The 20,873-nt window shown below is 38.3% G+C and overlaps 4 protein-coding genes across 6 annotated transcripts in view; 2 read left to right on the forward strand and 2 right to left on the reverse strand.

Moving 5' to 3' along the window:
* The window catches only part of P5cr (Pyrroline 5-carboyxlate reductase), a 192,715-nt gene that overhangs the window by 19,802 nt on the left and 152,040 nt on the right, over positions 1–20,873 (reverse strand). The window lies entirely within an intron of this gene.
* LOC143433398 (uncharacterized) lies at positions 326–1,573 on the forward strand. The gene is made up of 4 exons (XM_076910752.1): positions 326–529; positions 691–825; positions 914–1,090; positions 1,186–1,573. Exons 1-4 carry the CDS (start codon positions 487–489, stop codon positions 1,338–1,340), a joined length of 510 nt encoding a protein of 169 aa, XP_076766867.1. The 5' UTR covers positions 326–486; the 3' UTR covers positions 1,341–1,573.
* Smyda-5 (SET and MYND domain containing, arthropod-specific, member 5) lies at positions 2,814–5,368 on the forward strand. The gene is made up of 5 exons (XM_076910020.1): positions 2,814–2,935; positions 3,198–3,632; positions 3,929–4,306; positions 4,473–4,808; positions 5,000–5,368. Exons 2-5 carry the CDS (start codon positions 3,211–3,213, stop codon positions 5,313–5,315), a joined length of 1,452 nt encoding a protein of 483 aa, XP_076766135.1. The 5' UTR covers positions 2,814–2,935; positions 3,198–3,210; the 3' UTR covers positions 5,316–5,368.
* On the reverse strand, positions 7,257–16,163 carry Nord (neuron derived neurotrophic factor nord). 3 transcript variants are annotated; one of them, XM_076909944.1, is made up of 7 exons: positions 15,703–16,163; positions 11,765–11,898; positions 11,034–11,346; positions 9,632–9,872; positions 9,089–9,322; positions 8,576–8,734; positions 7,257–7,643 (listed from the first exon to the last, which is right to left on the reverse strand). In XM_076909944.1, exons 1-7 carry the CDS (start codon positions 15,999–16,001, stop codon positions 7,275–7,277), a joined length of 1,749 nt encoding a protein of 582 aa, XP_076766059.1. In that variant the 5' UTR covers positions 16,002–16,163; the 3' UTR covers positions 7,257–7,274. The 3 variants fall into 3 exon arrangements, with proteins under 3 accessions (XP_076766059.1, XP_076766058.1, XP_076766060.1); XM_076909943.1 differs by having other exon boundaries at positions 9,632–9,875; positions 15,703–16,149; XM_076909945.1 differs by lacking the exon at positions 15,703–16,163 and adding an exon at positions 12,466–12,631 and having other exon boundaries at positions 9,632–9,875.

A 20,873-nucleotide genomic window follows, 5' to 3' on the forward strand; every position in this document is an offset into this window, starting at 1 on the left:
CCAATTTGTTCTAATTCTTAAACAGTTTGTTCAAACGCTGTTTTATAAACATTTATAACGCACAAATAAATCAATTCGTAATTGTAACAATTGTTATAGTGTTCTCAAAATATATAGTATTTTAAAAGTTAATATTTGCAATTGGTCAAAAAATATGATATAAATCAATCTATTGATAAAAAAAGAATTGATTTCATGAAAATATCGAATCAAAATGGTATCTCTACTGAACTCCGTACAGGTATAGTCAATCTTTTCCTCCAGAGATCTTGTAGTGAACTTTGAATTTCGAACTTTTTTTGAATTCCGCGCGCTGTGTAGACACTGCGCAGTTGGTTCTTCATATCTGTTTATATCCGCAGAGTGTTTCAATGTTTCGCATTGTATGGCTTGGGTGAACAACATAAAAATAAAACTTAATACACAGCAGGAAGATTTTAGAAAGAATTACCAATTTTAGTGAAGAAACCGGGATTATTTTTGAAAATGGACCAGTCCGAAGTAGATGCCGATTATGCCGAGAGTGAAGGTACTATTTTGGAGATTCTATAGAATACACTCATGCATGTCTCTTCAGTTTGGCTATATCTAATATAACGTTTGAATAATAATTATAATATAATGTTCAACCAGTATAAATTGTTATAATCTTCGATTTTATGTGCAGTGGAAAATACATATTATTTCCAGATACTTTTGTCCCTTGTCCACACACATTTCTATCATGTCGGTCAATAAGGATAGGTTCCTATAAATATCTTCCTAAGGAGAAGATATTAATCTCACAAACTGGAATAAGGCTTGATGTACCTTCGTTGGGAAATGGTACTTATTTTATCAATTATATATGTACATTACATAACTTATAATAACAGATATATATTTTATGTGAAGATATACATATTTATTACAGATACAACGATTGTATCATTAGACATTAATATTGAAGATATAGTAAAAATATTAGCTCATTTTGGTAAACCGATACCGGTGATTTTCTTTTATACGACTCCTGATAGCGGAGCTATGATTCGTGAATTGTTAGGAATGCAAGATCCAAATGGACCTTATTATGATCCTGCTGGAAAAGGTGTGGAAGAGTATATATTAATATTTAAGACATTTAATAATACATGTCGTAAATAAAATGAAAGCATAAGAATTTTATGTTCATCTTTTTTACAGAATATGCACAGAAACAGATAACTTTGCTACCTGATAAATTGACAAATGAATCGAAAATTGTGATTAAATACTTGTTTAGGCCAAGAGGTGTTATAGAAGAACTAACTTTAAAAAGTGCGAATGATATTCTTATACAATCGGCACATAAAAGTTGAATCAAACATCATAACTAGAATTAATCTTTTCCCAGTGTTGAAATCTCAAAAGAGGAGAAAGAACCAAATAAGGATAGCAACTAAGTAACTCTAATGTTGACAGTGGTTACAGCTTTATAATTCCAAGATTACATAAGGAACTGAAAATTAAAGTGATATATAAAATATTAACAATATAAAATATTTTACCAAAATGTTATTATTAACTCAATGATTAAAAGGAGTTTACTTTTTGTATTGTTCTACTTTTTTTTCACTTCTTTCTTGATTTACATTACTATGATTGCCAACCCTAGGAGTACTAAGGAATAATATGAATTTTGTACATGCGCAGACTTATTCACAATATAAAGTTTACAAAACTGAAAACCATGTAGTTCACAAATTTTATAAGAGTGTTGCCGGGTTGTATATTTCAATAGTTTTATTGTAAGTTCTTGTATATTTCAGTAGTTTAATCGTAATTTAATTGATATTTCCCGCTTTAGAGGTAAGAGAGAGAGAGATACATACGACAGCTATAGGAAAGAGTGAGACAGATGCTGTTGACCCTACTCTAGAACCCGTGGCGTCATCTCTTCGAAAAGTGCTCAAACTGCTCGCATACAATTATCGACAGTGAAGTAAACTACTCAAGAACTACTAGCGCCATCTCTACGGAAAGTATTGAAACTATTGCTCGACTAGTTTCAGTATTTCTCCAAGAGATGGCGCTATTTTTATTTGGTATTTCATTTATTTGGGATTATAGTATCTTGGGACGTCATCGTGGTACGCTGGTGCTTTTTAAAGTCTTACGTGATTTGCTGTGTTGTCTGGGGAGAAATTAGGTTTAGTGTAGTGATCTAGTGTAGTGTTGTCTAGTGTAGATTATACCCTATTCAGGGTGGCGTACTATTAGGCTGTTTAAAATATGTAAAAGACTTGGTTCGTAAGACGGACGCCTGTAATCTAATAATTTTGAGGACTTCTGACTATTGATATTTTTGTAGACTTTTAATAGTTTAGACTTCTAGATTATTAATAAATAGCTAACATATTTAAACTCTAAGTAATTATCCAGTAAACATAACGCTGGTACAGTGTCGCAATTGTCCTGCAGACCGATCATAACAATCTGTGACCGGAAATGCCAACGAAAATATAAAGGGTAGCATACGCATGGTACTATTTATGTGGTGTAATGTGTTGAACAACTGTAGAACGTAATTGCAGAAAATTTTAATTTATGAATATTTTTTTATGAAATATACTATCACTCTCTATCTCTAGCTACTAGAAAAATTAATTTTAATACATTTTTGTACTGTATTCAACACAAATCGCTCGTAGATTTGTCAGAAATAGAAACGTCTACGTAACTGCACCATACCTATAATTAAATCGCCTTAGCGGTACAGACTGTTGTGGTTTTAAAGTTATCAGAGTTTTAATGCAGCAATTTCACTAGTTTTTATAACTTCAATTCTTTATTTCTTGTTTAGTTCGCATATAAAAATTAAAAGATTAATACAGGTATACTGAGTTTAAAGAAAAATGTGCTGTTACTTTGTTTAATTCTTGTTCGATTGCTTCTGTACTCTGGTTCTTCTCAGGTACGTGTAACAGGTTTTTTGTATACTTAAAAACTATTTGAATTACGAATAATTATGTTTTTTTGTACAGTCCTTTTTACTAAATTTTAAGTAGACTTTCAAATATTTTTCGTGTCACTTTATTTACTTAATAAAGTATCGACTACTTGTATTAATTTTACCATAATAAATTGCAAACGTACAGTAGTTTGTGTATAAAAGGTCGACGTACATGTAATATATAGAAAATAAAGATTCTAAACTAACAATTATAAACATTTAGAAATCGATGAGATATGGAATCGCAAACGGAAGGTATTTGTCCGATTTGTAATCAACGTACAACGTCGAAATGCAGCGGTTGCAAACAGCAATTTTATTGTAACAAGGAGCACCAGCGGCAAGATTGGTCCCGGCACAAATCAATTTGTCAAGCATGGGAGATTCGTGAGAATTCCGAACTCGGACGATATTTATTAGCATCGAGGGATTTAAATCCGGGCGATGTGATCTTGACAGAATCGCCTTTGGTTTGGGGCCCGGCATTGCATTCAGATCAAAAAGTTTGCGTTGGTTGTGGAAAACGCTGCAATGATAGTAACACAAGATGCTCGAGATGCCTTTGGCCAACATGCGACGTAAATTGTTCTGGTCTTATCGATAAAAATAAACACGGTTTGGAATGTCCGCTCCTTTTACGAGCTAGAATCATTCCTAGGTTTGTAATATTATATGTATACTGTACTTTGATTCAGCTTCCTTGTGAAACAAAACACAACGGAAGCGCACGAGAATTTTCACAAGTGTAAGGCGGCGCTAGAGTATAGGATGAAAGAGGAGTCCCATAAAAGTCCGAATTATAATCATTTTTTATATATGTAGTTTATTTCTTGTTAAATTGTTGTAATTTTCTTGTTAAATTGTATAGTATGTTTAAACTTTTCGATTGTGTCTTTGTTATTTTGCCTTGATTATAAAAACATTTATTTATAAATAATAATTATTCTTTTATAGATGTGATGTCCTTTTGGTAATACGCATGTTAATATTATGGCGAAAAAAATCAAAACACTGGACTGCCATAGAAAAATTACAAAGTCACGAAGACTCACGTGGCCCAGGAACAAATGCATACGAAGAGGTTCTGGATATATGTCAACATATCCAACGTCTTTTACCAGGTGATCCGTCTGATAAAGACATCATAGGCAAAATTTGTGGCCTAATAGATGTCAATGCATTAGAAACTATACCACCGGAGGGATGTGTTGCAATTTATGAAACAGCATGTCTTTTGGAACATTCTTGTTTGGCTAATACAAGACACAGTTTTATAATTGATGACAAGGGGAGACCTCGAATCACAGTAAGAGCTGTTTGCCATATAGAAAAGTATGTATATTTTTTATAATAATTTGAAAAATATTATATTTTCTAAATGAGTAGAATATACTTTCAAGGTTCAGTTATTTAGTTTCCATTTATTTGTACTTTTTATCATTGCATTTGTTATATATTTTCTATATACTTAGATATGTCTGTATTTCCATATGTACAGAGGACATCATTTGAGTACAATGTATACGCATGCACTTTGGGCAACAAGAGCACGAAGGGCTCACCTTTTAGAAACAAAATATTTTTCTTGTCATTGCAAGAGATGTGCAGATCCAACAGAATTGGGCACACATCTTGGAACCTTAATATGTCCGCAGGACAATGGGTTTATTTTACCAAAAGATCCACTAGACTTTAATTCAGAATGGGGATGTGATTTGTGTCCTGGAATTCTTACTGCATCAGAAGTAATGCAGTTCGTTGGAAAATTGGAGGAAGATGTTGATGAAGTTATGGGCCAAGCAACAAAAGATGCACTAGTTGATCTATATTCTCGGTAAACTAATACTACATTTTTTTATTGTTACATATTGTGTATCAATATTACGTTTTTTTTGCAAATCGTTGCATTATCGATAGTTTTGCGAATAGCAAAATTTGCCGTTAGAAACGGCAAATAAATGCATATTTGTTAATTCTTAAGGGAGCATGATCTATGGTGATCTGATATTTCTGATTGAATTTTAGACTCACTGCGTTATTACACCCGGGACATCAACAGTGTATTACTGTTAGTCATTCATTGATTCAATTACTATGTGCCGATGATCCGAAAAAACCGGGATTATGTAAACGAATTATACAAACCACTCAAACAATAGATCCTAATGGGGCAAGGTTGGCATTATATACTGCAGTAGCGTTAAGGGAGTTGTCTACTTGTCCAGGAGAGGATAAAAAAGATCTTTTGTTGGAAGCCATATCGTTACTACAACACGAGCCACAGGGTTCGCCCGGTGAAAAATTTAAAAGATTGATGGAATCTGAATTAGATTGGTCCTAATATATTTAACGTTCAATAAAATGGTTATAATAAAGTTTAAGTTATAAAACTTATTCACATTTTGTATTATATTAAATATACAATAATACATTTATGTTATAAAAATTGTGTTTATAATACAATCTTATGCTATATGTATATAGCTATGTAACATGACAGAATTAGAGCTCTTACCATCCGAGTATCCGAGTACTCAAGTACGTAGCCCTTGTATTTGAATTCAAATTAAAGACATTTTAGTTAATGTGGGAACTTAGTTTTTTGCGATTACGGTTACATGAGCGAATATTGAGTACTCGGATATGTTCGGATACTTGGATTTAAATTAAATAGCTATCCGAGTACTCAAAATTCGAATATTCGTGGATCGAGCAGCAGTAACAGCTCTATTGATAAAATTAAAATGATTCTATATAAACGAATGTGATATCGCACAATAAAAGGTGAAACGTAGTTGCTTGCCTAACTATACAGTACACACAGTTGTAGTTATTAGCACCGTGCATATATAGTTCTATGGTCTATTTCTATATATATGTCACATTTTATTAAGGTAACGTTGTGTATGTGTGTGTATTTACAATTTGAATGTAACTTGTATCTACATTGACAACATCGTTGATGTATTTTTGTTTTTGCAATAGCAGTAGTAATAACGTATCTTAAACTAAAAAAAGTATGAATTCCAAGTTAACATTGTTGAATTATAATAGTATGTAAAATCTAGACTAGATTTAGCCTCAGAATGGAACAACAATTTTTTATAACATAAAAGAGCTTTTTCTGTAGTAAAACGAATGTTGAATATTAACTTGCTTTTATAGTCTAAGTATAGATAAATATTATTTTATTGCATTAATTTTTTTTTAATTTTTTTAAAATTTGTTTTTAACAACGACAGACTATGAGTAAAAGATGTTAGGAACTTGAAGAATTTCATGCTGTTTTAGTCAAACGAGCATTCGCACCTAAATATAAGGTATTTATTTAAACAATGCATTGATAAAATCTTCTACTAGGAGAACAAGCAATTTGCCTCACAAATATTTTTGTTATCATACTTTATATGTTCCCTTAATATAATCCTTTTCATTAGATATTACTTCTCTGAAATTCTTCTATTTGTTGAAAGTGTTATTTGAAGTCGGAAAATATTGACGGTAATTAAACAAATTTAAATTTACTCTGCAAAATTCTTTGTAGGTAATATTCAGAGGACGTGAATTATTAGGAGTTTGATATTCAATATTTCTATGACTCGTTACAGTGTGCAAAGGAATCACCTACTTTTAATTTCTCGATTGCCTGTGCGTTCATCTCATTATAAAAAAAAGAAGCTAGATGCTCACAATAGGAAAAACAACTTCGATTGCCTTCATTTTTATTTATGATGTCAAGATCATTATTCCGAACAACTTTTTCCTACACATATAACAGTCGCACGGTCTTAGTCGGCAAGATGCGCGCAAAAAGCTTTAGCTAGACTTAGATTACGAGTACTTGTCCGGTATAGGCGGTCGTCTAACGGTGATCGCATTGCTATATAGTCCAACCTAAACTAAACTTATTGATAATCACAATTTTTAATGTTAATAACAGAGAAAAATTAATTGGTTATAGATTGTGCTCATCTACTTAATACCAGTAACGCTGACAAAAGGTTGAAGCACTGCAGACGAGCGGACTGCACGTTAGCTGGACACTCGTCTTTCGCATGGTGTGATGGATGTTTTTGGATGGAAATGAAAGTTGAACGACAGTTATACGTATAGGAAACGGTTCCTCGGAGTAATAATAATCTTAACAACATATGTAAACATCAAGGCAACCGAAGATTTCCCTTGCTGTAAACATTTAGTCTAGAAAAATACGAGAATACCAGAAATTTTGATGAAAATTTAAGTCAAGCGAAGATCACCGTCAGTTATTCCTATTCTTCAGTTTCACGAAAAATCATTATCAAGGTGAACAGGAACGTCTAGTGCGTACAATTAACATTGGATAAGACAAAGGTTTGTCTTTTAATTGAGCCGTAATTTGTAAGAGATAAGCCTTTCCCGGTTGCAATCTCTTAAGGGTGAATGGAATCGTTCGTTCTTTCGGAGAAGTCTGTTTTTCCTCGCAGACTTCGAAAGTATATTCGGAACGTCGCTGACGATTGAGACCGCATTGGTCTGGAATTGTCGTCACGCTGGCCAACGATGAGCTACCCTTTAATTCTCGCACTAGGATGCAATACTTTGCGGAACCTGCCGACTCTACGCCTACCGTCACCTCGTGGCAAGTTCTCAGGGACCTATACTCACGTGGTGCATTTTTTGATGGGATCTAAACAAAATATTCAGCGTTGCAAGTGTATTTTACTATTCCTAGTTAAAAGTCATTTCGTTTTATTCGTAGAAATAATTTAATAATGATTAAGTTCACACGTTGCTTTAGGTCAAACAATGTAAAGGTTTTAGTACTTTCTGGCTTTAATATTTAAATTTATAGATGCTTTTTGCAATATTATGCCTTGTAATATATTTCTCGATTATGGGATTCTGAACTATGTGTCGTGTTAAGTCCATCGCGTAAAGGACTTGTCGTCTGTTTTAAAAGATGAAGGCTAAAAGTTAAATTTTAGCATTTATACACATCGAGGTGAATCAGAAACGGATAATAAATGCATGCGATATATGCATGTAAAGTGCAATAATATCCGTACTGGTCAGATGACGAATGGCGCGGCGGGTTTATCATTCATCATCTTCGTTGTACGGACATCAAACGCAACACAGCTTGTCTCAATATGCATTCGTATGCATTATAATGCTGTACCACGACAGAATTCGTTCATTTGCTGCAGTAATGACGTCACTCTAAAATATTGACGTCCTCTTGAATCATTGCGCAGAAAGAACAAATACAATGTTACATGCTTGATATCTCATTATACTAATTTGTCACTTAAGCATGATGTATTACGATGATGTTCTTATGTAAAGTTATAATGCTTCGAAGCGCTCGAACTTTTATTTTGAATAATTACGACCGACGCATGCTATTACTACAGTAAATGAACGAGATGCGGCAATCTTCATCGCAACGTCCGTTTCTGTCGATGCTTATGTGAATCGAAATTACCAATTGCAAACGATATTTATAAAATCTGTTACAATTAAGTTTGAGGAAGGAGTTCTACTAAAATTTAAGCGTGCATGAAAATTATTTTTACGCTTTCCGTACTATTTATTACGGATTAATTCGTATGGACATACCTGTTGATGTATCGCAGATGATTCCTGGGTAGTGGCTAGTACTTTGATGGCGGATATTCGTACTAATTCCTGTGGCGTAGCGGATATCCGTAATGTATATGTCTTCCCTGAAGTTAAAGGTGGTACCCTTAATGATGCATATCCTAGTACCTCCTTGTCCTACGAACGTAAATCTTCTATGTATAATATTGATATCTATATTAAGCAGTTTTCACATTTTTCACGAAACCTAATGAGAAACGTGAGACTTAAAACAGCAACTGATTCTGTTTATAAATATTCGAGTAATATTTGTAATCTTGATCAAGTTGGGACGTGCGTATAAAAGACGCTTTGTTATTCTCATAATAGTACTTCTACAGCCACTTCTCAAGCTAATACGATTTATAAATTATCTAAAGGCTGCTCGATTTGATACATAGTGTTACTTATGAAATTCGTGATTCGATTCATCTGTGATAGGGGTTCATTAGCATCGGTTATAAATGGAGCATGGCTAGAAAGATTTATTACCCTTAAAATTCCTGGACCGCTTAATTTCGCTCTAACGACACCGCCGCCGCATGGAAGAATATGGAAGGTACTCGAAGTATTTCCCGGAGGACGATAGCGGAAGTTGATAAGCCCATCGGTTTTACGCAAATTAGCTGTCGTATAGTGCCCAGTGCGTAGCCTTAACTCTGGTGTTTTCCGAAACTTAATGGCATCGGTAGCTATTCGATTTGAGACATTATTCTGCGTGTTTACCTAATGCAAGACAGAAACGGTACAAAGTGACGGGACAGAGGAACGCAGCTGTTTTTTCAAAAAGAAAGAATCTTTTTCATATTAAAATCTTTTCAAGATTTCAAAGATAGCCAATATATTTAGACCCGAATATTTTACTACTTGATTTGGGCTGAAAAAGGTCCCTCTTCAAGCCATGTATCACGGAATTATCTAATCAGCGCTGTAACTTTTCGTCGAAATAAGAGATGAAGAGTGCCATTAGTTGTGGCAAAACCTAACGTAAACATTGGAAGCTTGCGTGAGTCATCATAAATTGCAATTACTAACCACGTATAAAGTGAAATTGTAGGTAGTATCGTACTTCATCCTGTGGAGCGTCAGTTTCGTTTGTCGCACACAGTGCAGTCCTTCCGGAATGCCGCGGTGCTGCTGTTCTTTAGAAGGGGAACTCCTTTTCGCCGAATGTGGGTAAACGCGGAGAACGTTCTGCGCCGCGCAAAGGGTCAAGGGGTGAGGCTGAGTCCCTGATGTCACGGCTAAACAGTACTGCGAGAGGTGGGGATCTATGCTGCTGTAAAAATAAACGGTTTTTCTGCGAATTCGTAGCGTGCATCACGAGCCAGCTTTAATTCGCCACCAGATTCATCGTCGGGCCTCAACATTTTCCAACGAATTAAAGCAAAACTTTACAGTTCTCTGATTTTTTCTAAACGTGCACAGTATTCAGTTACAATCACGTTAATATTTTTATTTCGCGACGAGATCACGCACATTGAGTGTATGACGGCATCTTTTTATTTGGAAAACAAGTGCTTGCTCGAAGTGCAATTCTTTTTTGTAAAGGATAATTAAAAGTTAGTGGTATGATGGTTCATTAATCATTAGTTGGCATAAATTAACAGCGATTTATTTTACTGCGTTTTGAAAAGAATTTGATCTATTGGAAAACCTCAAAGGTGAAGGCGCAGGAGTTCAGATCAGGTGAATGTGGCGAGCGATTTGAATCACCTTCTTACGCTTCAGAGCAGCGAAGACCAATAACCTTGCCCTCGTAATGTGTGTTACTGGTCTCAAATACTTCTTTTGTTCTGCGGGACGAGCGTCATCCTGCTGTTATTGCAAAAGGAGGAGGCCACTTTCAAACACTGTACCACTAACTTGTAACTTTCCTTTACCAGATAAAGTTACACTTAGATGATTCCATTTAATCTTTTAAGTACACGGAATAAAGAAGAGGCGAACTTTGTTTCATTTACAATTATTTATTATCGTGCAATTAGTACGTTTTATATAAAAGTAATTTATAAGAATTTGCAGTTATTATGTAAGGTAAATTCTAGTTACTTCAAGATAGTCCATGATACTTTTCCATTTCTCTCTAATAAGACGATATCGTGCTACGTTTAATTAAGTTAAAAAAAGGTAGCAAAAAAAAAAAAAACGAACACACAGTTCTAGTTTACGTCGTAAAAGAATTAATTAGATGAAGTTCGTGTGGTGAAATGAACCAGCATTGTATGTTGTAATTTTAATAAAAATTTCATAGAAAATATAAATAAAAGTTAAAGACACTATTACGTGGCAGTGAAATAATAATTTATCACGATTTCATCAGAAAATGAACAGTTTTACGCACGAGAATTAATCCCACTACTCTTAGAATACATCAAAAGGAAGATTTTCCGCTCGAAGACTGAACATGTAAATAAAGAAGAGATACTAATCGTACCTTTTATTCCAGGATACCGTGAGTCGACGCTTGCTTCTCCGTTGCTGAAACCTTAACGGCCGATGGCGGTTTTCTTTTTCGTTCGTGTACATTTCCGGAATGTAGCCTAAGCTGCCCGATGTTGCGTACAGAAGCACCGTGCCCGGTGTCGACTTGGCCGAATTTGCATCAGGTGGGTTAACAGATTTAATTTCGAACCAATAAAGACCTGCGCGTGTCTCTGATATCGTAACATTCTTATCCTCGGCACCCACGTACGTGAAAAGGGGATCGCCTGGCTTCAAACTCTTCACCGGCCATCGTGTTTGCGTTGCTGCATCCACCATAATACTTAATTTTAAATTCCAACATTAATATGTTCGCTTTAAGATTAATTCTTTATTTCTATTCCTCTATCGTAGACAAGTATTATTACATATACACATCTTGATAACGAATGCTTAACAAAATACTTTTTATTTTTTTTTTAAGAAGAAAATAAATAGAACGTTTAATTTAAAGAGCCAGTGACGTGTTCCGTCTAATGTGTAATTGGAAGAAATAAGGTAGCATTAAATTTCGTTTAATTATAGACAATTTTTCTCTACCGTTCTTGTTTGCCAGATAATTAGCCTGACTTAATAGGTAAACCACAAAAGCGTTAAGGAATCAAGATATTAACGTTCCTGCTAGATAATTTGTACACGTATTTTACTCGCATAAGGAATGCTGATTTGAACAGTTCTCCATACATTTTGCTCCTTCCGTCCCTTCGTTGTTCTCTTTCGGTGGTTCGACGTAACTGACCGACCACGATATCGGCCCGCTACAAGGGCTAACGAGCAATGTCAGAGGTGGACCTTTGCGTGGACTCAGGTAGTAGAACCTGTAATAATTTTATCTGCAACTAGTATCATTTAATGTGCGGTACCTACATATTAAAAGTAATCAAACGTCGCTTAATATTTTACTTAGTAAGCGCAACTTATAGTAGGTATAACGTGATACAAGGGGTAGTTTCTGTAAAAAACGATTTTCTATTCCAATGATGTCCATATTTTTTTGCAGAAAGAAACGAAGAGGTCAATCAACGAGGTGTCAGTGTTGGTCTCACGAGTCGAAACAAGGTAACTATCATTTCTAAATACTTACTTTACGGAGAAAGGATATTTTCTGTGACATATCTAAAACGTGCTCGCAAACGACAGAAACAAATCGAAAACTAAAGTATTCCGAGAACTATGCAGATTCAAACGCGGAACAACCTCGTACCTTTCGTATTTCCACGTTTGCTACATTGGGACATTCAGTTGACGAATGGCGACCGTACGCATCTTCAGAGTTGACTTCAGGCACGCTCGCATAAATGGATATCAAGACTACAAATGCAGCATGCCGTTTATATTTAGTCATAATGTTTGATCGTACGAAAGTCCCCTTTTAGAGATCGTACCAGTTAAGTTTACGCCTGAGCATTGCTGTTCCTTTCTCCCTCTCTTTCTTCCTCTGCTTTGACCTAACGCGATCTGCGCCTCCCCTCGCGCGATATCCCCGTCATCCATTCGAACGTCGTCGTCGTCGTCGTCGTCGTTGTCGTCGTCTTCGTCGTCGTCGTCGTCGTCGTCGTCGTCGTCGTCTTCGTCGTCGCGGCTCATCCCGTTAGTCCAAGAGAGCGTCGGGACGCCGCGCGCCGTGCCGCACGTGCTCTTCACTCGCGGGCTGGCACTGAAACGGCTATTGTAAAATTAGCGTCTACACACAATGCCGGCGTCGCGGCGTCTGGGGTCGCGTAGCCACGACCCCCGTCGTCTAATTTTGGCGGTCGGTTTGTCTCACGACAGGCTCGAATTGATTTTGTCATTCAGCCCAGAACGCGAGGCCGTCTCTCTACTTTCGTGGAAATCGCCGGCATCGAGACGCGTACGCGTGCGGCAGGAGGACGCGTTCAATGTGACGCGGATGCCCTCGCGCGTAATGCAACGTAATGCACGATTACGGCACAGGTGACCGCGCCGCTTATGCATTATTCGGTTAGAACTAGTTTGGCTATGGAGATTAATTGCCGTGCGGAAGCATTTGAGGGTAGGTTTTTAACTCAGGGCTAACGTTGCATTAACAGCTTCGATGTCGCGTTTAACGTTCCTCCTGAATAGATTAACCGGATCCTTTCATAGTTGAATAATACTTGGTACAATTAAAGAAAAATTGAGACGTTTGCATACTCGCATCTGGCATGACAGATTGTTAAAATTTAGAAACACATACGTGATCGGTTTGCGAGATCGTATATCTAGAGAAATGATACCCTTTAAAATGGAAGAGGAAGTTCAATGACACCAAGTAGTGTTCTTCTCTTTTTTCTCTCTTGCAAGAAGAAATATCGTTCTTACAATTAAAGGATCTGACCGCGGAACGGGGAAGGCGAGAATAACAATAAGGTTGAACGTTCGCATACTCTCGCCGCTTTGAAAGCCTTGCTTAGAGTAGCCGTAGAGTCTACGACGCGTGGCATCGCGAAGTTTTGGCGCGCGCCTTAGCCTAGACCCCACTTGCGAGGAAATGTACTTAAGTAGCGACCTTTCGGTGTTAACTTACACCAAGAAGAAACGGGCGACGAACTCCGATTGAATGAAGTTCTGAAGACAGAGAACCATAACTGTAATTGCTATCTCGTTGCTTCCTATCTCGTTATTACAGGGATCTGCCAGCTCTTTCAATCGATCGTTCGTTTCTTGTTGGTTATGAAGCTGGAATGACAAGTGAGCGATTGTGGGTGCTTTCTCGTCAAATTTCGTGTTCTGTCTAACGTTGGAATAGTCTTCTTCTTAGAAGAAAAGAATATGGGTATTGCGTACGTAACTTGCATTCAATTATGGAGGATAACGGGTGTTAAATATTACGTATTGCACTGATAAATCTTGAAATAGACTTGTACATGAATGACTGCGAAAAGCGAGGAATGTTTTTTTTTTTCAAATGAATTCGAACAATAAACTAAACTTTCAAGTAGATAATAATTCATTTTAATAATCAGTTCGTCTACTTGAAAGCTACTACGTGAAAAATAATTAAACGTTGGACAATTTCTAGTTTATGCACTTCCAAAATAACTACAAAGTTAGAGATAACTTTAATTGTATTAACGCATCTGCGGAAAGCTTAAATATAGATGTTAAGTTCAAGTTTAACGTGAAACCTAGCAACCTTTCAATGTTCGAAACAGTTGCGCAATTAGACCTGCGTACGAGTTTCGTGGAAACCATCTGATAGCAAGATTTTATGACGCGTAGCGTCGCGACGCATCGGACCATTAAGTACCGTGGACCCATTGCAAGAAAGTCGAGTTTAACGACAATATTGGCCTAACAAAGAGGTGTCTACATGTGGATCAATTTTATTTTCCGAGGTATCTTTAACGGTTTTTGCATAGTAATGAAAAAAATACATAAAAATATCAAGTTAATGTTTTAATCGTACATTTCAATGATTGCAAGCATTAATTTATTCTGATTGAATTGTTGCAATCAAAACAAAAATATTTCTTCTTCCGTTTAATATTTCTTTTTCTATATGTATTGCAATATTACAGCGACTTTTAGAAATCTTAATCTCTTTGTAGTCTAAAAATCGAGAAAAAATTGGTTTCGTACAGCAAAGATTCGGATTTGCAGCTCGTGCGATGGAGTGAGAATTGCTATCATCTGCTAAGCAATTTGAGTAAAATTGCATTTGTAAAATCTGTGCAATGGTTGATGAAACACGGTACGGGGTTCGTGACGTTCTCGTATAAACGTTCAAAGCTTCATGGGCTCGGGTACACGTGCATCGAATAAACAAGCTATGTAACGCAAACGAAATTCGCACGAATTGTTTCTATGTTTCGGTGAAAAGTGAATGCACCTTTCTTATGTTTCGTTTATCTTTAGATCAAAGTGTAATTCTGTCGAGAAAGAAAGATTCATTTTTACCGATGCCTCTCGTTGTTGGAACAGACGTTCCATCTTATTCGAGCAACGATTTAATTTATAACAATTAAAAAATATTAGCAGCAGGCGTGTGTACGTAGGTAAGTCGATTGTGCATGATTAATGTATACAATCGTGTCTTACTTGTGCTCTTTTAATGCGAACAAGATACAGAGAACATATCGTGTGAACGATTTCACCTTCGATATGACTACATAGATATAATGTTCGGTATGATTTGTTAATTATTCTGCCAGGTGTACGCGGAAATAGTTGCACAGGCGCATGGTGTTTTCTAATTGTGAAATACATCAGTCATTCTACTGTATCGCGATACTCGATAGTCGGACGCGTAATACGTTCCCGGTAATGTAATCCACGACTCTATTATATTGCATAGCCAAAGTATTTGGCATTCCAAGTGACTAGGATTGCGATGCGATCTATATTACAACGATGTAAACTAATTCGCCTCGCGAGGAAAGCAAATGAAACGCTATTTGGAAAGAAAAAACAGGAAATAAGACATCGATCAATCATTTTCCTGCTATTCATAAAAAAACAATTTATTAATTTTGTACATCGTATTCTGTTGCGTTTAAATTCAACGACGAGTCAGCAAAAATTGATCAACTGCGAAACTAAGAAACGATCGAACATAGTTGCTAATTAATAATACAAGAAGAGACGGGGGAAAGGGTAAATGAAAGAGGGCAAATACTCACTGGGACACGTTACCAGGACGGAGGGTGGCTGGTATCTGGTACTCGGGGTGCAGCACGCCTGTCCTGTTGAACTCTTGCACCCTTGTCGGTTTCTCCGCGCCGAAGGGCCTCGGGCTGCCGATGGTCTTGTGCACCTGATGAGGCTGAGGTTGCTGCTGCGACAACTGCTGCAACTGGTGCAACTGGGATTGCTGCTGGGACATCCTGTCGCAGAAAGCGCAACCGGCGGCACGGCGTGCGAATAACGACGACGACGACACAAACACGAGGAGGAAGCCGAATGGTAGCGCGTGACGCATCGTCGCGGCTGATTTTCCTCGGCTGCGGTGAAAAAGATCCGGTTGGGATGAAGGGCAACGGTGACGCCGCGACGTCCGTCGTCCAGTGGCGAACGAGTTCGACTGTGTGCCGAACAGTAAACGATGCCAGTCGGCGAGGCGAAGTTGCCGCTTGGGAAACCACGCTGACACGAAACGAAATAACCCCTCTTCGCTTCCTACCGAGACGACTTCGTGTTTGCCCCATCTTCTGGAAGGAACCCTCCTTCCCCTCCTCGTCCTTGCCTCCTTTCCCATACTCTCAATCCTGCGTCGTCCCCCACGAGCTGGCCGAACCGTACACGCGTTACGTTTTCCCGCGCACGTACCCAGCATCTGGTCGTGTGTGCACGGACGCGGGTGACCCTGATTCCGAGGAATTTTAGAAGGACCAACGCTTCGCGGGGGTTCGCGCCGATTTGCCCCGCGGTATGACTAACAGGAAGTCCGAGCACCGCTGAAACGGAAGGGTGGCTCGTCGCTTTGCGCTCCTCATACCGCTTTACTCGCGTCGTTACTCTTTTCGATCATCTATTTTAATCTCTAAACGAAAAAGCTGCATTCGCTGCCTAGGAACAGGCTGCGTGGATCAGGTGTTATTCTTTACGATTACCATAAGCGTGTATACATTAATTACAGCTAAAAAAGATCAGCAGTGGCTTCACTTTTGATACAGGACCATCGAAGAAATTGTAATTACGCAGGTATAAAGAAAATATCGATGCACTGAGAGTAACGAAGATTATTACGACAGAACCAACTTCGTTACCAACGGTGAACCCAATTCGAAACAAAGAGACCGTTTAAGATGGAGCGTTCTTGACCGAAAAAAGGAAAGAGGCAAATGTGCGTTACCCATGCAGAGATCATGTTTCTGACGTAGATAAAAGAGCAACAATTATTGGATGACGGCTAGAACGGCGAGTCCAAGTGTCTAACAAGGTGAAACCAGGCGAATGGCGGATTGTAGAGCATCATTGAACGGGGCTTTCCTGCTTCGCCGGGGCGCGAGGAAAGAAGGAGTCGATATGGCGCGAAGATCGTGTAGGAAGCGAAGTTATATGTGGTATATTCGCTTTGCTGTATCTTGAACCAACCATGGGACGATGATGACAGCAGGTCTGGCGGGTGGCAGGCCGATAAATCATGGTTTACAGTGTGGGAACCTCTGCCTATATGCTACTCTCTACGTGTATGGGGTATGCCATCGGTAAAACCTTTAGTCCCGTGAGTCGATCGCAGGGTGACTGTACGTCGTACGTGCATGCGACTCCTTCTCTTTCGCTCTGACCGTACACGGGGCTGTTCCCTTCCGCTCCGCGACAGTTCACGTGTCGCTTTACCGCCCGCGTGTACCAACATCGAGAGCTGCACACGACGGTGCACGAGTTGCATCTCGTGTTGGTGTATACCTTCACGAATACGTCATGCGTAACATTGTGACTGCGAAGAAGACCACGACGGATCCTCGAGTAATTGGTAACGGTGTGGCGATCCACCGTCGTCAACCATTTTCGGTAATCGCTTCTTCCTCGCCTTCTGCTCTTGTAAACTGTGCCAGCGATATCGTACGATCGAAAGCTTGCCGTTCGTAGAGCTCCAAATGGACTATAGAAGGATACTGTGAAATGGTACTTTTTATTTGTCCCATACTCGTATGCAAGTGATTGTAAAATTTGAAACGTATATACGAGCAAAGAATTGTAATGTTTGTCAAATTCTCGGATGCTAGATGTAATAGTCGTTCTGTAAATTGAGAAATCTTCGCGTCTTAATTTCGCGTAATGGTAGCTCTATGATGCCCGCGATCCACGTACGCGTCTATTCGTGCCGTTCGAGCAATGCGGAACTTCGTTCATTGTGTAACAGTGTAACGTGATTCGTAAAAAGTAATAGTCATTTCAATAGGATCGGGTGGGCATCGGGAAAGGGAAGGTAAAGAGAAGAAAAAAAAAAAGAATTATTCGAGGAAGCAAAGTGATACAAGGGATAAAAACAGCTGTGATACGGCTTCCCTGAAGTATCGTTTTTTTGACGATCCCTCGTTTCTATCGGTTCTTTTAATGCCGTAGTCGCGATCCTTTTTGCCTGCGTACGTATTTGAATAGTTGTTGCTCTCGTAATCATTCGGTGTATTGTATAATTTATGTTACAGCCACCGGTGCACCGGTGAGTCGTGTGTGCTCGTGCGTGAATCTACAATGTTACGAACCGGTTTAATACTATAATAAAATCAGATCTTCATGCCTCTGCTGATCTCGAGGAAACGCGAATCGTTAGTTGAATTTGTGGAGGATATTTATGACATTGTATTGAGTTACACCATAAATAATTATCGGTGGGTATAGGTAATAGGCTGTGTAAAGTCTTCTTGTTACAACCTCTGCACTAATACGTAGTCGTAGGTATAAGGAACATTGCGGTGTTCACAGCTTAGATAAGGAATCGGAATGTATAAAAATTAAAGTGATAAAAAAACTTATTTAATTAGGGATACATTATCAAGTAGCATTCATCTACATAATTACTCTACGTGAATTTATATTCTTTCTCTAATTTATTAATATAATCAACCTTAATTTAAATCGCAGCATTTCGATTAACGATGATAAAGTGCAGAAGTCTTTATTTAATATAACCTTGTTGCATGCTACACAGCCCTTAGTTATCTTAATTAAGCCTTGTAATACATTTCAATAATTTGTTCGGCCCATTTATTTGGAAGTTGAATTAAGAAAACATACGAGTTACGAATATTCGCGAGCGTATGTATTTCTAAAAAAGAAACAGGCCAGCATATTTCTTCTCTAAAAAGGAACGAGTCAATTTCATAACTGATTCTGAATGAAGTTAAACGTACGCACGAACAGGAATGAAAAATACGACCCGTTGCGTACACGATCCCCGAAGACGCTTAATTTGATTCGCATCGCGAGCAATTAATTTCACTCAAAACTTACACAGAGGCAATAAAGTTGCATAAGTGTCCGCGATGAGTGCTCACGAGATTTCATCCTCGAGAATGTGGTTTTCGTTCACGTTTCTCTCAAGCATTTGTATGCTTGCGACGTAATTACTTCCCTGTCTTCCTTTCCTTTTTTTTTCTTCGCCCACCGAACAGGTTCGTGCAACAAAGTGGTACACATTCTCTGATCACCTCATATTGGATTCAAAATTTCGACATTATCTTCGGGTCAGTGGGGATAAATAACGACTTCACATTAAGGAACTTGAACAACTTTTGGTAGTTATTTTCGAGGCTTAAAGGTACGTAAGGCCGTAAATGATTTATGCCCACAACATCGAGGCACACCCCTCGCACATGTATTTCTGGAGGCTGATCAAAATCGAATAAGATCTGCAGGTCACAACGGAAGATTGATAGCTTTTAAATTTTCTATAGTTTATACATTCGCTCCGACCGTTTCATAACATTATTACTCTTTATACTGTTCCTCAGTTTGTGCTTTATATACTGGGTGATTCGCTTGACAGGCAGGCTTCAAATATCCTTCGAATTGTACGTCCGATGAAAAATTACAGGCATACAAAGGTTTCCTTGGTCCTAGGGGGTGCAAAGGATAATAAAACGTTCTCTATAAACTCTTCGTCTCTACTTCCATATTTCGTTACACCCACGAAATGTATAAAACTTTCCTTTCAAACGTTTAAAATTTAATAGCTGTGCGTGCAAACTTTTCTAACTGACCGCACATGTTTCAGCGTCCTCGAAAGTGCAAATAATTCCAGCTCTGGCGCATGCAATGTACAAGGGCATGCAACGGACTCTTCTTTCTGTAACGAATACGTTGGATGCAAAGTAACGAAGTACGACCACGAGAGGACATACTATAGATGAGTATATACATAGTTCCCGATCAATGATTACATTATAATGACTGGCCGTAACGGAGAACCGGTGGTTAGCCACAACTTATTGTAACAAGTAGCACTGGCCTCCAGATGAGAAGAAATTTCGGCCGCAATCTTCGCCGCCGCGAGTCTCGAGTCATTCAAGTTGATTTTTCGCGGATGAGCCACCCCGCAGCCTCGAATGTCAGGTTCCGATGATCCAGCTGAGTATCGAGTTTACACGCGCCTCCTAACTCGCTCGAACGCTGTTAACCCCATCTCTTCTTTAATCCTCTGTCTCTTTCCAGGCGGTTGTTCACGAAGCGAAGACCTACTCATACCACTCAACGTTCACTTTGTTCCACCACCTTCTGATAGCGACCCCGGACGAAGGACCCGCCGACACCTTCCAAGTGTTGCGCGGTCCAAGTGCTACCGTATAACCGCGCAAGAAAATCTCACCTGGCCACGTGAGGTCCCTTTCGGCCGTTCAGGTGTCACACTGGCAACCTGAGATCTTATTTGGTGCACGTACATCGCGTAAATATACATGTTATACCTCCGCGCCTCTCTGTTGTTCTGCAACGTGACCTATCGAATTTACTTCTGGATTTCTTTCGCTCGATTAGCGTGTTTCCGTGATATTCGAATCCGTTTGGTAACCATTTCACGCGTCACCCTTAATTGCATGCCAAAGATGAAGTGTTTGTACTTTCGCGATGATCATTTTACTAACGATTGTTACTTACCAATCGTGACCGTTGTTAATTAAAACCTGTTACGATTGTCCGTTTTCCATCAGTGAATTTCCCTCTTGCGCGGTAATTTTGAATTTAATACATAGCGGGACAGAAGTAAAAGAATGCCACGCATTAATGAAACAATCCGCAGGAATTAGCGCGAATTCATATAAATTATTTTGTAATTTCAAACTTTCCGAAAGTTCGCTCCGGGAGAAAGGGGTTGCCGAATAAAATGTATACTTTTTAAAAAATTAAGTGA

Source organism: Xylocopa sonorina, chromosome 2 (assembly GCF_050948175.1).
Source record: "Xylocopa sonorina isolate GNS202 chromosome 2, iyXylSono1_principal, whole genome shotgun sequence".
Classification (NCBI taxonomy): Eukaryota; Metazoa; Arthropoda; class Insecta; order Hymenoptera; family Apidae; genus Xylocopa; species Xylocopa sonorina.